General features: G+C 39.2%; 1 protein-coding gene across 10 annotated transcripts in view; it reads left to right on the top strand.

Moving 5' to 3' along the window:
* Positions 1-23353, top strand: part of RBFOX2 (RNA binding fox-1 homolog 2) — a 269160-nt gene that overhangs the window by 139831 nt on the left and 105976 nt on the right. Inside the window, exon 1 of one of the 10 annotated variants that reach the window (XM_008705616.2) lies at positions 9859-9888. The exons of the other annotated variants lie outside the window; for them this stretch is intronic. Coding sequence (XP_008703838.1) covers positions 9874-9888 — 15 coding nt within the window. The 5' untranslated portion in view covers positions 9859-9873. Of the gene's footprint in view, positions 1-9858; positions 9889-23353 lie in introns of those variants that run through there. 10 annotated transcript variants of the gene reach the window in all.

The raw sequence follows: 23353 nt of genomic DNA, 5'->3' as shown, positions 1-23353 counted from the left end.
AGCTTTCAGTTAACCAGGATAGCCAGAATCACCTATCGTCTGGGTCCGGTGGACTCTCTGATCTTTTATATTGTTTAACTCTTGTGATTAACTTAAGAAATAAGAAGTGGTCAGGGCGCCTGGGTGGCACAGCGGTTGAGCGTCTGCCTTCGGCTCAGGGCGTGATCCCGGCGTTATGGGATCGAGCCCCACATCGGGCTCTTCCGCTATGAGCCTGCTTCTTCCTCTCCCACTCCCCCTGCTTGTGTTCCCTCTCTCACTGGCTGTCTTTATCTCTGTCTAATAAATAAATAAAATCTTAAAAAAAAAAAGAACAAAGAGAAATAAGAAGTGGTAGTGAAAAACATCTTTATTAGAAATAAGAAAAAAATACACTCATGCAACTTATATATCACCCCCACGGTGACTACAAATTACATTTGAATGTTGTTCATGTTTGTTTTAAAGATTTTATTTATTTATTAGAGAGAGTGCATGCACATGGGGCGGGGGCAGAGGGAGAAGCAGACTCCCCGCTGAGCAGTCCGTCCCCCCCCAGTGTGGGGCTTGATCCTAGGACCTTAGGATCATGACCTAAGCCAAAGGCAGATGCTTAACCCGCTGAGCCATCCAGGCACCCCTTTTTTTTTTTTAATTTTTTTTTTTTTTTTTTGCAGTATTTCAAGATTTTCTATCCTTTTTGTATCCTCTTTTCTTTCTGATCTCTGAGACCCATGGTTATGGTTGAGGGTAGACATTCTCTCCCTAGTTTTGTATTTCCTGCAAGCTCATTTCTTAGCTGTGCGAGGAATTGTCTTATTACTCTGCAGTCTTGTGATGGAAGCTTTTCCTGTCAAATTAAAGCTTTCATTGTGCTAATATCAATCATAATAAAGAAAATAGACAGTGGCTATCTTGCAGTCTTTCGCAAGTATAGATTTTAACTCTCTTATCAATGTGTCTACCACTTCTTTAGCCTTGTTAACAGTAAAGATCACTTTGTGTGATTTTTTTTTAAACAAGGGATTTTTGAATCTATTAACGTTTGAGAACACATTGAGCTGAGAAGAGCATCAGCAGTGTTTTTTTGTAAGACAGAATCATCGAATCTCTTTGAAATCCAAATAATATGCTCTTGATTTCTCTTCCTTTTCCATCTGTGAAAATACATTGAAATTCAGCCCTATTCTTCCCAACAAGAAGGCAAACTAAGGCAAGTTTTTTTGCTGAGTAGTACTCAAGCCAATCCCAAACCCGTTCTAAAATTGTCCTGTTCTATTTATGCCATGCTTTTTAAGTTCTGTGTCAGTGCTTTCCTGCCTTTGACCCTTTGTTCTGCTCTTGCTCCTTTTGTAGCTCTCTACCTATGTAGATTTGAATCTTCCAAATATGTGTTTCACTGACAGACACTGTCTAAGTTTTTATTCCCTATTTTCCTGGTTTTGAAAGCATATATAGCTCAAAAGGCATCATCCTTTGAATGTAATTTAATTGCGTATAGTCATGCATCAACCCAGAGCATACACATCTTATGAATTCGGATTCTGGATTCTAAGTATATCTCCAATAGGTTATAGCTTATTGTTACTTCTGGTTCTTCTTCTTATATTTACATAGTCTAAGTGCAGTATTTAAGAGTTTTGGTTTTTGTGTTTTTGTTTTTCTTTTCATCTTTGTTAGTACATAGTTCTCTTGCTTGGACCAGAAAAACCTTCGAGTCATCCTGGACTCTTCTTTCTCTCTCACACCAGTCTTATTAGTTCAGCAAATCCTTTAGGCTCTGCTTTTCAAAAATAAGTTCGATCCCATCCCTTTTCACCAGGTCTACCTCTTCTGTCAGTACATCTTCCTTTCTTGCCTAGAGTATTCTAATAGTCTCCTACTTGGTCTCCCTGCTTTCTGCCATTGACTCCAAATAATTTATTCTGAGCACAGCATCTGTCATGATCCTTTGAAAATACAAATCTGATCACGTCCAAAACTCCACTAATGTGTTTCACTCAAAGGGAAAGCCAGAGTCCCTACAAGGCTCTCGTCGAGCTGGCTCCTAGGTACCCCTTTGCCACTCATCCCCTCCTGTTCTTCCCATTCTGTTCTCACTCTCCGCTAGCTTCACTGGCCTTCTTGCTGCTCCTCAGGTCTGCTGGGCGCTTTGTCCTTGTTCCCTCCGCTCGTGATGCTCTTCTCCAGACATCCTCAAGTCTCACTTCCTCATCTCCCTCACGTTTCTGCTGGGGTCTGACCTCTTCGGTTCGTTTTTAGTCAGTCTCTTTTAAATTCACCATAGCCCCTACCATCTTCTAGTATGTTTTAAAAACATCTTTTTTTTTACTACTTGTCTCTCCTATAGAGATGTCTGGTTTGTTTACTGCTGTATCCCCAGTGTCTCGAATAGTGAATGGTGTTCAGTAAATAATCATCACATGGGTGTTAAATTCCGGAGGTTTCCAACTGTAGGAATTTATGGGGTGGAACTGTCTTTGTATTTGTCGTTCAGCCCTTCTCTCTCATTTGTCCCTGTGCGCATCTGCCGGTTTGTACTGCGGAATCGGTAGAGCTTCGTGGCACCGGCCTTGGAACTACGTGGACTAGGTTTCAGATCTGCCTCTGCTGCGTTCTGGCTTAATGATACTTGTGTCTGCGAAAATGGAAATGTTGTAGGTGTTAAAATTGAAATTATATTTTAAAAAGCCGAATTTAAAAAAAAATTGCACCAGTCACTAAAGCCCTTGAAAGTACTGCTTCCTCCTTAAATTTCCGTGGATGTCTCCACTGTCTTTGTCAGTGAATTAAATTTGTCTTCTACTAACCAGTATGCGAGAAGATTTGAAAAAAAAAATCATTTTTTACTTGATTACGTTGGCATTATTTGTAATTTGCTGCTATTTTAGCTATCTCGTTTTCTGTTGTTATTTCACATATATGGCATTTTGGGTATGTTACTGATTTGGTACACTCACGTTCTTCCCCACCACTCCGCATGGCATTACTAAGTTCTTGTTATCTGGCCTGGAAATTCAGCCACCATTTATAAATGTGTGTGTGTGTGTGTGTGTGTGTGTGTGTGCGTGTGTGTGTATTTCTTTTAATGGGTTTTAATGGGGATATGTGATCAGAGTTCTGAACAGCTGAAATAAAAATGCATTTTTAGCATACGACCCACAGACAGAATGTATGCTGGCTGTAGTATTTTTTTCAGAGCACACGAGATGGACCCATACAGGCGTCCATTTAAAGAGGCTTTAGTTTGAGACTCTAAGGGGCTTTCATCTGTGAGGTGCACTATGGTATTCCCTAGTAAATGTTACAAGGAGAACAGTATTCCTTTTGCTTCCTTTTCTTGGTGTATAACCTTTTTTTTTCTTTTTCTGGACACATTTCATTAACAAACTTCAGACAATTGAAATGCTAATTAAAACAGTCTCCCTTCATATTTATAAACTCTGGGTTCTTCTTCTTCTTTTGTCTTTTATATATTTAGCCCACTCATTCATCAGTTTTCGAGTCCACGGTAATTGCCAGCAACTGGTTTGGGAAAGGACACTACTAGAAGGCATAATTAAAAGTGCTACTTTTGTATATTGGTAATTTGCATTTTTTAACAGTACTTTTCTTTCCCTTTGAACTTGGATTTTTGCCACTTTTCACTAAAAAGTTAACTAACTTTTAACTGTAACTTTAAAAGTTTATGTTAAAGTTGGACAATAATGCTCTTTACTTTTATTGTAACTTTTACCAAACAAAACATAGTAGGCAGATTTCTTAAAATCTGGTAGTGAAAAAGTCATCTTTGTTTTGCCAATAAAATGTAAAATTTAAAATGTCAAGGCATAAACTCTTAAGGGGATGAGAAGGGGTTAGGGAGAGAGTAGGCAAGTTGGAAAGGGTGTTTGGCACTTGGCCAGACTTTTAAAACAGCATTTACTTCTCTATGATGTGGGCTGCAAATACACACACACACACACACACACACACACACTTTTGAGCGTTCGTTATTTGCAGTTAGTGGTGCATAGTTTGGGACTAGGTAAAGGTTATTTTCCTAAGTACAGAATCAGGTTTTGACCATTTATTATTTGCTTAAACGTTTACTGAGTTTCTACTGTTTGTAGATCCCTTGTAGGGAAGGTTTGCCTTTGGAAGTGTTCCCTACACCCAGCCAGTGGCTCCATCCTCCTTCTCAAACAAAGAAAAGGGGCTAAGGTGCGTGTATAGTTTAAGTTTAACAAATAAGTTAAAACTTTTCCTTTTGAATACTTTCCCAGGGGACTTCAGTGCTTGCCGTCTTAGTCCATTAGGGCTGCTATAACGAATGACCGCTGATCAGGTGGCTTAAACAACAGAAATTTCTCTCTCACAGTTCGGGAGACTGGGAACTCCAAGATCAAGGTGCCTGCAAAGCAGGTTTCATCCTGAGGCCTCGCCTCTTGGCTTGTAGCTCGCCACCATCTCCCTCTGTGCTCATACGACCTCCTTTTCATGCACGTGTTGGGGGAGAGGACAAGGGTGAGAATGCGTGTGTGCACATGTGGGCAAGTTCTCTGATGTCTCTTCTTACAAGCACGCTAATCTTGTCCCTTCATGACCTCATTTAACCCTAAGTAGTTCCTTAGAGGCCTATGTCCTAATATAGCCACAATGGGGGTTAGGGCTTTACCACTGAATTTTGGAAGGGAGGGACACAGAAACATTTAGACCAACACACTTATCTTTTTAAGTCATCAAAAATTTGAATATTTATTGTGCACTCACCACCTTTACAGATCTGCCCTTATCTAGCTCAGTAAACTCAAAGAAATTAGTCAACTTTGTGAGGCCACAATCTTTTTCATCAGTGAAGCAAAAGTGTTGAACTGGTCAGTAGCTATGATTCATTCTGACTCAACCGATATTCGTTCCATTTTCATTTTCCTCTCTTCTTTTCCTCTTTCCCTGGTGTATGTAGGATTGGTCCTTGCTGTTTTTACCCTTCCTTTTCTCTCCTTTTGTTTCTTTGTATTTTTATTCTCATGTTCTGCTCTCTTTCTCTGTTCACCTCATCCCTAAATTGGATGTATTTTCTAAGAACTTACGAGTTTACTATATTGTTAGCTCTTTACAAGTTTAGCAAGTAGGGGGCACCTGGGTGGCTCAGTTGGTTAAGCATCTGACTCTTGATTTTGGCTCAGGTCATGATCTCGGGGTCCTGGGATCAAGCCCCGAGTTAGGCTCCATGCTCAGTGGGGGGAGGGGGTCTGCTTGAGATTCCCCCTCCCTCTGCCCCAACACCATTCATGCATGCATGCTCACTCTCTCTCTTAAAGAAAAAAAAAAAGTTTGGTAAGTAGATGGAGTGTTTTATATTTCTTTCTGTTAAACATCCTGCAAACCTTTAAACTAACTTTACTCTAAATTAATTGCTTTTTAATTACTTTAGAACATCTCTGGTTTGTTTTCCTCTAGTCCCCTGCCCTTTGCTAGGCAAGATAACTCACACCATTATTTCATGAAATTTAGTCTGGGGAGACTAGGGATATTGTTTTTCACGTGTGCTTTTACTAAAGCCTCTAAGTCATCATGGGAGTTGATGATGACAGTGATGTATTTTTTTACTCTTGAGAGAAGGAAGGACCTTGTGCTGTCCGCCCCCCCCCCGCCCGATTTCTCCCTTTTGATCTGTGACATTTGGAAGTAGTTGTTCTGAGGTCTCAGTGGCTTTTTTTTCTTTTGTGAATATCACAACAAACTTTAAAGTGAGCTTCACAGGATGTAAAAAAATGGGTGGCATGGGTGCGAGACTGTGTTGGTGCTAACATTTCCATGACTGATGGAGAAAGTTTGCCAGAAACAGTGTCAGCAAGACTGTTGTAGAAACTAGATCATGAGTGGGGAGAGGTCTTGTCCTAGTTTTAATATAAATCCTTGGTCTGATGGGCACAGTCTTAAGAAACCATCTGGAAGCAAATTCTGCACCTTTTAAAGCTGTTCTTCTGGGATTTACATTTCGTTACCCCTACAACACACTAATAGGTATTGTGATAACGGCGGTGATAATTATAAGGATGTGGATTGGCAGCTATCGATTTTCGAATGCCCACTGTTTGCCAGCCTTTATACTGAACGTTTTATAGTCATTAACATATCAAATCCCAATAGCAGCCCTATGGTAAGTGGTCATGGACAGGCCTAGTTTCTCCTATAAATTCATCCAAGTCCAGGATGAATTCTCAATGTCCCAGTAGTGCTGAACACCTATCAGGTGGTACTCAGTAGTAGATGTTGGTCTGATTTGAGCTCAAGTGTACCATCTTGCTTAAAATCGTTGGTCTCTGTCTGTCCTTCCCCTGCCCAGCCACAGATACAGAAGGCATGCAAGTTCATTTCTCTTCTGTGAATTAGAAAGTTTAATCTGCCCTTATGTTAAGGAGCTGCTTTCCCACTAGTCAGCACAGTCTTTAAATAATTTGATGCCTTATTACCCATGTGCCAGGGCTTGAACATCCTTATTAGATTGGCTAGTCTCCTTGCCTGGTCTTTTTGTTCCGGTGTGCGGTGGCACTCTAGTTTTCCTTGGGACCTGCGCCCAACACTGAATCCAATTCAGTTAACTAAGGGGAATCACTCAGCCGTTTCTTCTCCTGGTGACTTTTTAAAAAATTTATTGGATCCAGATTTTCTTTTCCTTGATTTGTGTTTGATGGTATTCCTTCCTGTGTGACGAGGAAAAGTCAGACTTGGCCTTGTACTCTCACACTGAACCCTTTGACTAAGAACAGCTCAGATTAGGTTAGTTCGATGTATCCTTATGACTTGATGATTTGGATCTTGACTTCTTCCTGCAGGAGGTCAGTCTTTTCCCAGTCTCTACCTCGAGCAGTCTTTATTCCAGTGGAATAATTCCTTGCTCCCAGGACTTTGCCATCATTTGTGTTTCCACTGTTGCCTGCTGATGTTACACTCAGTCTGAAGCTCCACTTAACTGCTGGTCAGAACTTCAGTCCTTCTGCACTGGGCCTTCACAGCTTCCTTCTTTGTTCTTATTTCCTTATCTTACCTTCACATTTCTTTTGTTCCCCTCTCCTCCAGCCACGTAACACACATGACTTCAGGAAACCCAGTGATACTTCAGAGTATAGGTCTTGGAAACATGTTTATGCCCTGCCAAAGTTCAGTTTCCCTTCATCTATCTCTCCCCAGGTACTTAACACAAATGAAAATAGCGACCTTTTAGAGTAGCTTTCAAGGGAGTAGCAACATACCAACTCCCCCAGGATACTGTTGAGTGGAAGCCAACTGGTATGAAGAAGTAAGAACTAGTTTCAAAAACTTGAAAATTAACAGTTTGAACTATGGAACTAATAGAAACAAGACAAGCAAGGGATAGGGGAAGTAGTGCTCACTCTAATGTGGAAAATATATATTTTTCAATAATAAGCAGTTCAGAATACATTGAGAGTGAATTGTTTTCTTTAAATTTCATGTTCTCTGTAGCCATGCCTCTCATTGCATTGGTAAATGGGCTAAATCATGTTTCTTTATGCATCTCTGAATAAAAGGTCAAAAGAATATAGTTCATTAAACTCCTTGTTGCCTCCAAACAAATCTTGAAAGTTCAAATAACTGGGAGTCAATGCCTAAAAATATAACATACCCTACTAATTTTGAGAAGAAACTGAGACCTGCTTTTATCAGCCATTGATCCAGAAAAGGGTGTGCTCTGTATAAATCCGAGAGCCAAGTCTCCTTCATTTTCTGCCATACTCTGCAATATTGATGTTCATAATGTGATCCAGACAGTTTCAGTATGGTTCTGTGCTGTTTTATTGATTCTCACATATTACAGTTCTCAGTTAACCAGAAACCCCCATTGTTTTTTCACTTTTATTATTTGTCTTGTGACGAAGAGGTTGTTGGAAAGCCCTTTTCTGTTATCCTTATCATTCTGCATACAGATTATTATTTTAAACCTTCTTTGAAGGGACCTTGCCACAGAAGTCCATATTTACGTTTTGTATGCTTAGAGCCAGGATCTCAGTCAGGGATGAGAACGAGGTATAAATCAGAATCCAGGGTTGGGATGAGAGAGACTATATTTAAACCTCTAAGTCATAATGAAAATTTCAGAAAGTAAGGCTGTGTGTACTTTTCTGGGCTGATGGAAGATACAGGTGAGTAAATGCTGTAGGACAAGGGTGTTAAAAGTGCTTAAGAAACACTGATTTCAAGTCTTTCATTTTCACTGAGTGACCAGAAGAACTTCCACTTTGGTAAGTCTGCAGTAGAAGTATGTCACTGAAGCTTGCTCAGACTGAAAGCTGTAGGATGACTTGAAGAAAATTCAGGCATGGCCAAAAAGGAACAATAGATTCTTGACCCCACATTTTCCCTTGAGGATTTGAAGCCAGATTGGTTTAAACAACTGTTTAATAAAAAACAAAACACATACACACACAACAAAGATCTCTCTTAGTGGACTAGCCCTTTAGTAAGACGGAATGTTGGAGCTGGAATGTTTCTTGTCAGTTGGTCACTGACTTGGAAGAATTACAGTGGGACTAGGATTTGGGTCTCTGGCCTAGCCCTTAGACGAGGAGGCGCTTGTGGTTTTGTGAAAGGAGGAGAGGTTTAGAAATGAAAATAAAAGTCCTTTAATCAAGGGAAACATTCAAAAGAGGTAGGATTAGGATGTGAGCTTAGGGGAAATACCTAAACTAGAAATATTAGTTGTTCGCCAAGGAAAAATAGGAGTGTTTGAATGGAACAGCTCCATAAAGAAGGAATTATCTCAAAACCCTGTTAATTTTCTGGCCTGTTGGTTCTTAATCTTTATTTTGGGTCTTGAACCTCATTGAGAATCTAATGAAAGCTCTGGATCAGGTCCCCAGAACAATGTACATATTTATAACATTTCACACCCAATTTTCAGAGGATCATGGGCCCTGTGAAGCCCAGCCATATTAAGAATGCATTAACTCTCTTGTCATCTACCTCTGCCGAGACTTAGCCAAAATTTAGTGAAGTTGGTGCCACAGGAAGTATTTGGAGGCTAAACGATGATTAATGTTGCTTAACATGTGCATGAAGAATGGATTAAATTCAAGGTAAAAATATGTGTAATAGAATCTGGATTTTAAAGAACTTAACCTTGTTTAATCTAGTACTTAAAAAAAAAGAAGTGAAGGCAGTTGATACAGCCGATAGAGGAGATATGTTATTTAATGGACTGGATGGAAGATACTGGAACAACAGTGGCAACCCAGGCTTTGTCATACACTGTGACTCTGAACAAGTCATGTATCCTATTGTATAAAAGGATACATCATAAGAAGATACTGCTAGCAAACTAAATTGTACCATACTGAAAAATAACAAATACAGAATTGCTCTAGTCACATGTTCCCTACTAAAAGTATGTTTAGCAGTAAGTACAGGACAGGAAATCAAGATCACAGAGGCCAATGTGAAATTGGATGTTTCCATCTCTGGTAGCTTGTAGTTAAGGTGGAGATGGCAGGCTGGATCCAGGTGATGTATTTGGAGTGAGGGCCTAGATGTATAGACAGTCACGGCTGGAGTGGGCTTACTCACCCAGGGTTGAATAGGAACTAAAAGGTCTGGCGATATCAAAGATCCATGGGCCAGTCTAGAATCCGAGGATACTGGTGCTGAGGCAAATAGCTCAGGTGGTATTTTAGGGAGAGGACTCTTGGTCCCTGAACACTAGGGGTTCAAGTCCACTCTAGTAAAAAGGTTGAGGACACTTATTTATTCCTTTATCTAGTTTTCTTTTATTTCAGCAAATACATTGTGCACACCTGTGGGCCAAGCACTGTTGTGGGTGCTGGGAACATGGAGCAGGCTTGATTGGGATGCTGAGTCAATCCATTGCTTCATCACCGATCTAACGACTTTTACATGTTTTGGGTGAAGGTAGGAATGAATTCCTGAACTTGTTAGCCCAAAGCTTGACAGAGTTGAGTGAGACAGCCTGGTTGGTCTGGAAGGGAAGGAGATAGCAAGTAGAGTTTTTACTTCTTGCTCTCCCAGGTGTTTTAGAACCTGAGTACTGATTTTCCTAGATTCTTTTGATTCAGGCGGTGAAAATAGCATACTTTTGGTCAGTTTCATAAGAAACGTGATTTTTGATGATCACTTTTTCCGGATCTCTTATGCATGTTATCTTAGTTTTAAAAGACGTTTTCAAAGTGTCTGTGATAGGTCCTTTCTCATGGTGGTTTCAAGTGGGAAGTAACAAGTACTATAGTATTAACCCCAGACTTTCTAGAAAGATTCTACAATTCAGTATTGGTCCTTAATTGAGTTGAACCAGAACTTCTGTTTTAATCATCCCTCCCTTCCTGTTTTAATGGTTCATATAAGTAAAGCAGTTTTTAAAAAGTGGTGTTTTATGCAGTGTTGGATATTATATTGATAAAATAATCACATCTAAATGTTTGTTATCTTTTGTTTTTGGCTAAGGTGATTGAAGGGAACTTACTCTGAAGATAATAAAAAAATGTTATCTCTGAAACTGATGATCAAATGGAGTTTATCACCTTATTTTTTTCTTCATAAAATAATTTTCAGAGAATGCTAGTGAAAAAAAGTCAATCAGACATATTAAGAGAGGAAACCTCTCTTAAGTTCTAATAGCTCTTATCAGAGCAGCAACCTTTAGTTAATATATTTAAGAAACATGAGCAATAAATACGAAGGCTATTGTGAGGAGGTATCTGCATACTGATTTTGTCCTACGATGTGGGCAGCTATGTGTCTAGTAAGCACAAAGAATACATTGGTAAAGGCCATAAAATGTTTTGGTAACTCTGTACATGATATAATAATCATAAACATTAGGCATAATTGTTTTGTTCTGGGTGACATCAAAATACAAAGCTGCTGGTAGATGTATTTAGAGTATTCTGGATTTCAGGGCCAACTAGTCTTTTTTTAAATTAAATTTTTTATTTTGAGATAATTATGGATTCACTACACATATTTTAAAGTGGCATTTGATGAGATTTTGGCAGACATAAACAACTGTGACATAGTCGAGGTAATGAATATATTCCTCGCATCCCAAAAGTTTTTTTTCTTATCATTTTGCCACATTTGCTTTACTATTCTCTAATTCTTTCCTGAGCCTTTGAGAATAAATTTTTAAAAAATGTGTGTGTGTATATACGTACATCTAGATCATGTCCCTTTAGTCCAAAATGCATATTTATTTTCTAAAAACATAACCACAGTACACTTAAAACAACCAGGACATTTCATATAGATACTGTTATCTCATATGCAGCCCACATCCCAGTTTGCTAATTGTCCCAGTAATGTCCTTTATAGCAACAGATAGACTTTCCTTTTCACTCAACTTCTGTTTTCAGATAATTGCAGATTTGCATGCCTGTATGTTGCAAGAAATTGAGTAGAGATATCCCATGGATATCATTGGTAACATCTTGCAAAACTATAGTACAGTATCACAACCAGGAAATTGACATTTATGCTGTCAAGATACAGAACACTTTTATCACCACAAGGACCGTACATGTTGCCCGTTTATAGCCACAGGCATTGCCACCTGCCCTGCTTCTCCTTAACTCATTGCAACCACTGATTTGTTCTCCATTTCTGTAATTTTGTTATTTCAAGAATGTTTTATAAGTAAAATCATGTATCATATAAGCTTTTGAGATTACATTCTGAAACAGCTTTTTAGTTCCCTGGAGATTCATCTTGGTTCTTGCATATATCAGTCCATCCTTTTTCTTGTTTCATAGTATTCTGTGGTTTGGATGTACCTTAGTTTGTTGAAACATTCCCATGTTGAAAGACATCTGGGTCGATTCCAGCTTTTGCCTGTAACGAATAAAGCCGCTGTAAACATTTGTGTATAGATGTTTGTGTGAACAGTCCTCGGGGGTAGATGCACAGGTGTGCTGTTGCCAGCAACGTGAGGGTAATTGCATACTTACTTTTTTAGGGAGCTGTTAAACTGTTTTCCAGTGGCTATACCATTTTGTGTTCCCACTGGCAGTGTATGAGTTACTTAGTTTTTCTGCATTCTCAGCACTATTTGATGTTGTTATTTTTTCTTCCCTAGCCATACTGATACGTACGTAGCATTCCCTAATGGCTAATGATGTTAGACATCTTTATTTGTGCTGATTTACTATTTGTAGATCCTCTTTGGTGAAACTTCAGTGTCTTAACCAGGTTCTAATTGGATTGTTTCCATATTGTTGAGTTTTAAGAGTTCTTTCTGTATTCCACATTGTAGTCCCATGTCAGATGTGTGGTTTGCCAACATTTCTCTCACTCTGTAGCTTGTCTTTTCCTAGAACAAAAGTTTTTAATTTTGATGAAGTCTAATTTATCAATTTTTCCTTTTATGAATCATGTTTTTGGGGTCAAGTCAAAAAGAACTCTTTGCCCAGCCCTAGGTCCTGAAGATTTTCTTCTATGTTTTTTCCTAAAAGTTTGGTAAGTCTGTGGGGGTGAACATATGGGCTCCCTATTTTTCCTTCTCTGAGGTGGCTTGGGCCAGGGTATTGGAATGCCTGGTGATAGCCTGGGAAGAGTGCAAGTTTAGGCCCTCCACTAGGTCTTTACTGACGTGGGTGGGACTGAGGTTGGGTTTGGCTGGATTAGGGCAGTCTAAAAGTTTTCTGTCTGGCTGGGCTTCCCCTTTCCTTGTCCTTTGATTGCAGAGAGCAGGCTTTTGTTCGGGCCTTTTTGTCTGCACCCATCGGCACTTCTAGGTTCTGCAGCTCCCAAGTCCAGGCTCCGCGAAGCAAAGAAAACCCAGGGAGCTCATCACCCTGTCCTGAGCTCCTGAGCCAGGTTGCTTTCTTCTTTCCACCTGTAAGAGTCTTTATATTTATTTAATATTTCAGATAGCTAGGGTTTTAAATTGGGAGAAATAGGGGAAAGTATATGTATTCCTTCTTTCTGGAAGCAGAAGTTGGTAGTTTTATGTTACTTGATAGTTTTTCTGTCAAAGAGAAATGTGTGTGTAAATTAATGTATAAATATTAATGTTCCAAGAGAATTAAATACTGTCACTTACCCCTAACCCACACGTTTGAGAAATCTTCCTTAAAATATGGCGTGAAATGGCGTGTCAGTCTGCAACATGCATGGTTCCAGCCGTGTCTCCTGGTGTACCCCAGTGAGGTCCGTCTTCAGCGCACTGGCTGCGGTTTGCTTGTTAATCGTTTCACATGTTGCTGCTTATTGTGTCAGCAATTTAAATCTGTTTTCCTGATTTGGCATTAGTCATGTCGTCGTTGCTGTTAAGCTAAAGAACTGTGCAGTTCCACAGTCTTTTTTCTGAAATTCTTGGGCCAGATATTGCATCATAATTGGGAATATTTTGTAGTTTGGAAAGGAAAGACAGTACATATACTAGGGTGTGTACACCCCTAGTTGGCTTTGGGCAACACCTTGTAATCACATTCATTCATATATTTTTACAGCTAAATGTTTTTTGTGTACCTACACCAATTATGGTGTTGTCCCATTTTATCACCAAATGAGCCTCTCTTCCACCAGCACAAAAAACGGGTGGGGAAATGGGTAAGAAAGAAATGTAGTTTTCCAAGCTTTTTGGACTTTGGAATTACACATAAGGGATTTTGGACCTGTGAAAATAGGGCAGTCAGCAAACCGAGCTGGAGTAAGGCCCCTATTTTTAGCCCTGAACTCCACACTGTTTCACTGCTGAGGTGGTGCTGTAGGCCCTGGAGTTGCCAGCTGTGATTGTTTCCAGTGTGGAAACAAAAGCGGCTATTGGTTTAATCCTGTTATATGGTGTTGATCTTAAAAATCGTTGGATTCATATTAGGATTTGGGGTTTAATCCTGTAAGGATCAGACTAACTTTCATCTTATTTATCCTAAATCCCTCTTTAATCTTGTTAATTATGCCAGACCGCTTTCCCAAGGGTCAGGGTAAGTGTGTGTGTGTGTGAGTGTGTGTGTGTGTGTATGTATATAGTGCGTATTTATATAGTTGCTTTTCCAAAGGTATCTTTCTCTCTCTCTGAAAATGAAGACCACTTTTCTCACAAAGAGCCATAGAGCCACATGTACTTCTCCAGAGTAGCATTAGTATTGCAAGGATGACATCAGTTCTGTATTCTTATACCTAAGATTAATGTAGTCTCTGCAGGGCCTCCAGAGAGGGAATCTAGTGCTCGTCTTGGATTTCCTGAGAAGGCATGTGGCACTCTGAAAGGGGAATGTCATTTGAGTTTAGAGGCTCTTAGTAAAAAAATACAGTTAAATTGGTTATAATTGAGATACCCCTCTCCTATACTAGAACAGAAAATCAGTTCTTACCATTTGACCTTCACATTGTAATTGTGCTGTGTGCCTTAGAGAAAGAAAATACATATTTCATCTTGGATCTCTTTGCTTCCACTTCACAGAACATAACTGCTTTGGACCTTGTGCTGTTTATTCCCTTCTTTCTCTTAAAGGATAATTGTCAATGACTGTCCTCTCCAAGCAATAAACACGATAGGTCCTAGCTAATCGTAAGACATTATTTTTTTTCTTTTCTTATTTCTACTTTTAGGGATGGGAAGTTTTGTAATTGGACCAAAAGTTTTACTGGTGGATTCAGGAACCAGTAAACCTATACCAAATGATCTCTCTTGAAGCCCCACAGAATTACTCTTCTTCCTCTAGTTGTTGGGTGGTGGTTGCTCTCGTTTTTTTAACTATAATAATTGGAGCACCTGATGTAGATAGAGTCCTTCAGCCGCTAGAACGTGATGGGTTTATGTCATGGGGAAAAATAGCCTGGCCAACTCTGTTTTAATCTTTCTATGATTATTTCACTTGCAACAATTACTCAGAGATTCCTAAATATAAAAGGTAAAGCAAACCATGGTATCAAGAATTAAAATTAAACTGGCCTTTAGAACTATTGATATTTTATATCAGCTATCTTTTATTTTTTACAAATGAAGTAGGTACAGTCTTTAGGTGCATATATGGTTATGAATGTTTACTTTGCATATTCATTTTAAAGGAAATAAAGTATTTAAGGGAACTTAACTTATGTATTTATGTAAGGGAACTTTATTTAAATTACGGGAAATTTATTTAAGGGAACTTCTTTGCAAAAATGCAAGATGTCTTCATTACTGGCAGGGCTGTAATGCTGACATTGAGATTGTGGGAAATGGAAAGAAGTTGTTACCAGGATCTAATTATATAAATGGGAAAAATTTAGGGTAAAGAACTCACTTTCGGTGATGGAGTGATTGTGTGTGTGCATGCTTTGCCAGAAGTGAGGAGGGGCGACTTTGATTTCTAATCCGCTTTGGGGGAAGCTCCATATCAGGGCTGCACAGAAACATTCAGTGAAGCAGCTCCTTTATCATAAAGAGAATTTTAATTAAAAAATGTTCTTGCATCGTGAGCAGAGTAAGCGACAGCTGGCTATACTGGGCATTTATCTCCTTCAAACCACATTACCAGTAATTGCTGCATTAAATCAAAGTCAGAAGAGATTACAGGTCTGAATCGAGCAAGGGGCTCGTGCCAGCCCAAGGATTCCCACACTGCTGCATTGCTGCTATCAGAGCCTTGTTCCAGTCCCCAGGAGGGATGAGAGTCAGGTGACGCCTGACAGTTCATCTGTAAGCACAAGTGTGGGGAACACAATCCAAGAAGGGAGGCAGTTACACCTTCAAGACCCCATGGCCTCGCCTTTTGCGTAGCTTTTCATTTTGAGCACCAGGGAGTGGTTTTTTATTGTTTTTCAGTACTGTTAGTTAAAAACAGGGAACATGTTACCTGCTTTGCACTTGAGGAGATGTGCTTTGGGATAAAAATCACTTGTACTTTCTCTGCTCCTTTACATATTCATATTGCCTTCCTGGTCAAGCATGGTCTTCTCACTTGACTGAGTAATTCGACAGAAACGCACTGCCTTACGCTGCACATGTGTGGGAGTTTCCTCTTCCTTCCTCCTTCCCCGCTACTGCCTTTCCTCCCTCTAACACAATTACATAGCTCTTCACATGCTTTCTGCTTCCTTTCGAGGCCACTTACCCCTCAGATATAGATCTGGCTTCATAAATCAGATAATTCTGAGTCTCCTTTGAACGCCCTTCCTAAATTATTGGAGATGATAATGATGACGATGGCAGTGACGGTAAGAGCAGCTCTAACTTAATACTCACTCGTTGAATGCCAGTCGTGCTCATATGCCGGCTGATGTAATCGTCATAGCAACCCTATGAGGTAGGCATGCCTATCATCGTCTTTTTTTCCAGATACAGGGCCTGAGGCAGAGCGATGTGAAATAACTTTCTCAGAGTTACACAGCTAGGAAGTGATGGTCTGGCTTCAGAACCCTGAGCTCTTAACCGCGCCCTGAGTGGCTTCTGCACACTATTGGGGCATTCTGCTAGGTATTAGGGGTGCCTTGAGGAATAAGACAGATTATGTAGTCCCTGCCCTCCTGGGGTGGGAGAGGCAGAAATTACACTCATGACAAGTTGAAAAGGACATGTGCTGGTGCTAAGAGGGTATGCAGCAGAGATCTAAACTAATCAAAAGTGCTTTTCAGAGAAACCTGCTTTTATACTTGTGCTTAAATCTCATACCCAATTTGCCGCCATACCCATCCTCTCCCTTTTTATAAGACTTCCTCTGTAATGTTGTAGGGCACACTGGTGACTTTCCTCAACTCCCTTTACTGATCCACCACCTCCCCAAAGAAAATAACTAGCCCTCCACAAACTCATTGCAGTTCGCAAGGCAGGAATGCATTTATGGCTTTAATAGCTCTACTGAAGTTTAATTGATACACAATAAATTGCACATATGTAAAGCTTATAATTTGGTAAGTTTTGACATATGTATACACCCGTGAAATCACCCCTACGACCAAGATAATGAAGATATTAATCATCTCTAAAAGTTCCCTCATGCCCCTTGTAATCCAGCTCCCCCCTCCACATCTCCAAGCAACCACCGATACACTTTCTGTCAGCATGGATTAGTTTGCATTTTCTAGTGTTTTGTAAAAATGGAAGCGCAACAAATACTCTCTTTTTCCTGGTTTATTTCACCCAGCATAATTATTTTGAGATTCATCAATGTTACTGCATATTCCAATGGTTCATTCGTTTTTATTGCTTAATAATAGTCTATATTGGACATACCATAATGTGTTCATCATTTCTCTTCTGATGAACAGTTGGTTATTTTCAGTTTCAGACTTTGATATATAAAGCTGCTATGACTATTCCTGAACAAGCCTTTATATGAATATATGTTTTCATTTCTCTTGAATACTTAGAAGTGGAATGGATGGATCATATGGTAGGTATATGTTTAACTTTTTAAGAAATTGCTAAACTGTTTCCACATTGACTGTACCATTTGACACTTTCACCAGCAGTATTTGAGACTTTCTGATCCTCCATTGCCTTGCCAGCGTTCAGTATTGTCGATCCTTCAAATATGACTCATTCTAATAGGTATGTAATGGGATTGTTTGTGGTTTTAAGTTCTGAACGAATAATGGCATCGAGCATCTTTTCATATGCTTACTTGCGATCTCTATATCTTCTTTGGCCAGGTGTCCAAGTCTTTTGCCCATTTAAAAAAAATTGGATTACTTGTTTTCTTATGGTTGAGTTTGGACAGCTCCTATATATTTTGGATACAGGTCCTTTATCAGATACATGCCTGCAAATATTTTCTCTCAGTTGTGGCTTGTCTGTTTTCCTTACAGTATGTTTTGTAGACCAGAATATTTTAATGAAGTTCATTTTATTAGTTTGTTCTTTTACATGTGCCTTTGGTGTCATATCTTAGAAAGCTTTGCCTCATCCAAGGTCATGAAGGTTTTCTTCTAGGACTTTTATCATTTCATCTTTTACATTTTTAGTCTGGTCATTTTGATTAGATGTTGTATATGGTGTAAGGTGTGGATCTAGGTTCATTTTTATTGTGTGTGGCCATCCAGTTGTTCTGATACCATTTGCTGAAAAGATTGTTCTTTATCCATTGGATGGCTTTTGTATCTGGGGATCTACTTTTGCATTTCTGTTCTGTTCCACTGATGTATTTTTCTACCTTGATACCAATACACACTTATTAGGGATGTAAGTATTATGGGATCTAGTAGACTTCAGAAAAGTGATCTTGAACTATCTCAGACCTCGGTTATAGCATTTGATTCCAATATATGCCTAGAGAAAAGATACTCGTAAACTTTAAAACCTATTTTTGAACAATGGAATGAGATATATACTCTGGTAGTGAGGTGGAAGACTTGATATTCCTAGCCTGTTAATTCTCCCCAGACTGATCTTTAGATTCATTGTAATCCCAGTCAGAATCCAAGCAAGATTTTTATAGAAGCTAACAAGCTAATTCTAAAATTCATATGGAAATGCTAAGGACATAGAAGCCAAAACAGTTTTGAAAAAGAAAAAGAGAGCTAACACAGCTTGATTTCAGGCTTCAGTGTTTAACATAGTATGATATTGGCATCAGTATGGAGGCGTATACCTCTTAATGTTAGGCAATGAGATTGTGTCAGTTAGGTTTTGCTGTATAACAAACTTACCCAAAATTTAATGGCTTAAAACAGTGTTAATCATTTACCTGTTCACGATTCTATGGGTCAGGAATCTGGGTGGTTCTTCTTGTCTGGACTGGCCAGGCCTGGGTGGTCTAGGATGACCTGACTTTCACATCTGGCAGTTGGCAAGCTGATTGGTCGTGAGAACACAACTGGAACAGCTCCTCTCTATTCCACTCCGTTGTCCATCCATTCTCACACTGTAGTCTCAGGGTTCCAGAGAGTAGCAAGGAGGGCAAGGCCCAGTGAACAAATACCTGCCAAGCCTCTGCTTGTATCACATTTGCTAACGGCCCAATGGTGAATGCAAGTCACAAGGAAGGCTAAGACTCATTTCAAGGGGCAGAGAAAAATTCCACCTTTTATTGGAGGGGCTCTGAAATAGTTTGATGATTTTTGTAATCTGTCACAGAGAGGTATTATGGATGAGTTAAGATAAAAATTTCTGTGGAGGCTAAAAGGCTCTGTTATATAAGATAATGTATGTAGAATCATTTGTAGACATTTTCCCAGCAGTATTTGAATATTTATAGTTATTTTCTGCTTTAAAAGATATCTTTACCCTTACCCTTTATGTACTATCTGTCTTTCTGGATTTACAGTGAATGTCTGTTGGCCTATTTTTTATGGATATATTTTACTTCTTAGTAACGATATGGAGTGAAAGAGTAATGAAAGACACTTCTAACAAAAATGCTAATTTCCTGGCCTCACCATTTGCATGCCTCGTCTTTCTCTCCAAATAGAATAATACATTTCAGCCATAGCATGGCTTATCCTGTTATTACCCATACTTCCTTTTGTACCATGTGTCATACAAAGGAGTCCTTCTGTACTTAACTGTGATTTGCTATTCTCTGGTAGGTATAATTTCAAGCTTTTCCATTGGTGTAGAAAATTCAACAATCCTCACAGTACCTTAGAACCAACAGAATTTTATATGAATATTTTTGAATAGGCTCTTGAGTTTTGTGCATATATTTAACTGCCTGCCTTTTTGTACGTACCCAAGGTATGGCTTTGCCTGTGCCACGCTGTTGTATGCATTTGGAATGCTGTTCCACTGCCTCCGAGCTCCCACCACCCACCCCAAACCCCCTGGAAAACGCTTAACGAGTTTTTCACAATTCATTTCAAGCATTGACTACTTGTGAAATATTCCTGGCTTCCGTCACTCTGGGAAGTTTGATGGTCGCGGTGGTGCCAGCTGTGGCTTTTGTCCCAGGTCACAGTGATACATATGGCATTTGTCAAATGGTACTTTGGTGTTTATTGTTTTATGCTTTCTGTCCTCTGCCGTCAGCTCTTTGGGAGCTTTTTCTGTTCCTAGGACTTCATACCACGTTGGGGATGTCTCGGTTGAACGAATGAGTGCTGACTGAAGGAACAAACGCAAGGTGGTCTGTGCCTGGTAGTCAGTCATGTCACCCTGATTCATAGTTCAGGTGATTGCGGACTTTCCCTTCCACGTGGTGGTGAGCATGTGCTATGTGAAAGGTGTTGGCTTAATTCTTTGAAAGAAATACGGAGTCGAACAGACAAGTCCTGCCCTTAAGGAAATCATCTATTAGATGAAACAAGTATTGCTTAAAACATAGAAAGTGGTAAGTGCTGCTAGGCAGCTAAAGAGAAAGTACCATGAAGTTCAGACGAAGAGAAATTACTTCTGTCTGGAGGTAATCAGGAAGAGCTTCATAGAGCAGATAGCATTGAGGGTAGAACTTGAAGGAATCTGTTTAAAGGTTTGATCATTTTGAAATGGGTAAGAAAACAACATGACCAAAGGCACAGAGACAAAAAAAACAAGACAAGGTGACAGTCCACCTTGACCGAGGCATCAGTGGGTAGTTGAATGTATCAGTAATTATTTTTGTACTTTATTGTCACTTGGAAGACAAGCAAGTATCCCAAGATAGAAAGTTTTGTTAAAATTTATATGCAGGTATCGTGTATCTTTTCCATGCTGATCAAGAATTTATTAACTTTGCTGCCATCCTTTTGCTGATATTGCGAAAATAGCTCTCTCACAAAACTTCTTTTGATCCCCTATTTGCTAAATTCAGTTATCTTTCCTAAATTCTCATTTCTAAAAAAACTTTTCTCTATTTCTGCTTGACATTGCTATATACTCAACTGTGGTATCCATGTATAAAATACTTTCCCTAGTGTAAGGGACACAAGATAGAAGAATAGTAACAGATGTCCTCTGTGTCCTGGCTTTTGTGAATAGTACATGATCCTGCTTAATCTTTTTTATCCTTTGTTGCTATTTCTGCCTTCTAGAAGTAAGTATTCCTTAAGGTTCTATTTTCAGCCCTTTGCCTTGTAGCCACTGTTTTTTCTCCATCTCTCTTCTCTTTCTCTCTCTCTGTTTCTGCCCTTCTTCCTTTCTTTTCTCTGTCTGTCTTCTCTGTCTTTTCTTTTTTGAAGTACGTGGTGGTTGTTCAATAAATATTGTGGACTAAGTCAATGTGGGTGAACAATCAACCACATTCTGCCCTTGGCTGTTCCTCCCATACTCCTGTTGGCTCTTCATTTCTAACCCTGACCTCTCTTCTGAGGCTGCCGCCTATACCTCTCAGTACTTGTTAGACATTTCCTATTGGATGTCCCGCCATAACTTCAAACCAGTTTATGCTTCTGATTTCCCTATTTGATCAGTGTGATACTTATTTGGCCAATCAACTAGACTTAGAACTGTAGGATTACATTTAATTACCCTTTCTCTTATACCCTGTATCTGAACAGTCTGCAGTTCCTTGGATGCTGCCTTTGTAACGTCTCCTGCATCTATACCTTCGTTATTCCTACTGCTAACATGTGGTTTTGCGTTAATAATCTGTAGACTGTTGTAATTCTAGCCTCTGATTGGCCTCCCTGCCTTCAGGCTATTCCCCTTTCCTGTGGCCACCAGAGCCATTTTCACAAAATGGTAATTTTGTAACATGCTTTCCTTCTCAAACTGTCTTTGGAGATAAGGTCTGAAATACATAGCTTGATGTCCTAGGCTCTCCACAGTGATTTCAGCCTACTTTTCTTAGCATTTGCCACTGTTCACCTGCAGTCATCTAGACTGGTCACACTGATCCATAAGTAAGTCTTGCATATTTCTAACTACGTTATTTTGCCTACATATATGTCTGTCTTTCTCTCATCCCCACCATCCTCATCTGTCTGTCTCAAGCCCTTTTTTTGAACTTCTGTGTTATGCCTGTACACAGCAATCTTTGGAATCGTCTAACATTATTGTCGGTAAAGCTGATTTTAAACCTTAGAGCAGAGATCTTTGCAATCCATGCTAAAACATTGTACTGTGAGGCCGAACTAGTATCTTTGGAAACTCACGGTAGGATTGTGGCATAGTCAGAAGGGAAGGAAAAGGAGAGAAGAAAAAAAGAATGAGAAAGTAGTAAAGAGAAGAATCTCAAATATTTTCTGGCATTCCAGTACCTGGTAAGTCTTGAAATGCCTCGGTTGTAGATGGTACAGATTACATTGCAGTGTCACCCATCATGTCCTATAGCGTGGGGCTGATATGGTAGATTGTCTGCTTCATCCTTAGCAAAACTTAAATCTCATAAATCTTAAGGTAGTTTCTATATATCTCACTCTTAAATATCACTAGGTCTGTTTCTCTCTGATATCATTACATTCTACCTAACAGACGTCATAGGTATGCCAGCTGTTGAGATTTGTAGTCGTGTGTCTGTACTAAAGAGATGCATAGAAATATATATAAAAGGCCATTTTCTGTATTTATGTTTAAAATTGATCAGTACACAAAGACTTTCTTTTTTAAAGATTTTATTTATTTATTTGACAAAGAGAGAGGGGCAGCAAGAAAGGGAACACAAGCAGGGGGAGTAGGAGAGGGAGAAGCAGGCTTCCCGCTGAGCAGAGAGCCCGATGCGGGGCTTGATCCCAGGACCCTGGGATCATGACCTGAGCCTAAGGCAGACACTTAATGACTGAGCCACCCAGGCGTCCCTACTACAAAGACTTTAATACTATAAAGTGCGTATTTTTTCAAATGGCATAAGTATTTTTCAGAATTTTAGTTTGACTAAGTTATTGGTCTTAAATTATAACTTAAAATTTTTTTGTACAAGAGATAAGTCAAAAGGCAAGAAGCAGTTATAATTCAAATTCAAATATTGAATTACTTTGCCATTTTTCTGAGGGGCTAATTATTTAAACTAGACCTGGGCACAGTTTTGGCAGAATCTAGGTAAGACATGATTAAGATTGTTTGTCACCTCTATCCTCCAGAGGGTTTATAGTAAGGCCATCAGGTAAAGTAAAGCAAATGTGATAATACAGAAGAGACTGAGAAAGTATTGCTAATTTTTAAAGTACTTATACTCAAAGGAAAATCTGTCTTAATTCCCTTAAACTTATAAATAAAAAGATAAATTATAGATCTACCAAAGGCTAATTTAAATGTATTTAAACATATTAGAAGTTTATCTCTAAAGTAATAAATGGAAACCAACTACCTCCCCACCATCCCACCCCCAGAGGCGTAGGTTTTGTCTTAGGCCTATAATATATGTGTGTGTATAAATATAATACATATTATGTATAATTCATAGTATATATGTGGCATCTGTGGTATGTCAGTAGTTATATGTATATGTATGTGTGTGTACGCATAACTGCATAACATATATAAGACATGAAGCTCAGAAATTACATGATTTACTGATCGACATACAGTTATATATGTACATTTAAAAATATGGAATTATACTGTACACGTTACTCATATTATTATTCA

This window comes from Ursus maritimus, unplaced genomic scaffold, assembly GCF_017311325.1.
Source record: "Ursus maritimus isolate PB19 unplaced genomic scaffold, ASM1731132v1 scaffold_21, whole genome shotgun sequence".
NCBI classification, from domain to species: Eukaryota; Metazoa; Chordata; class Mammalia; order Carnivora; family Ursidae; genus Ursus; species Ursus maritimus.
This window is presented reverse-complemented; position numbering and strand designations above follow the sequence as displayed.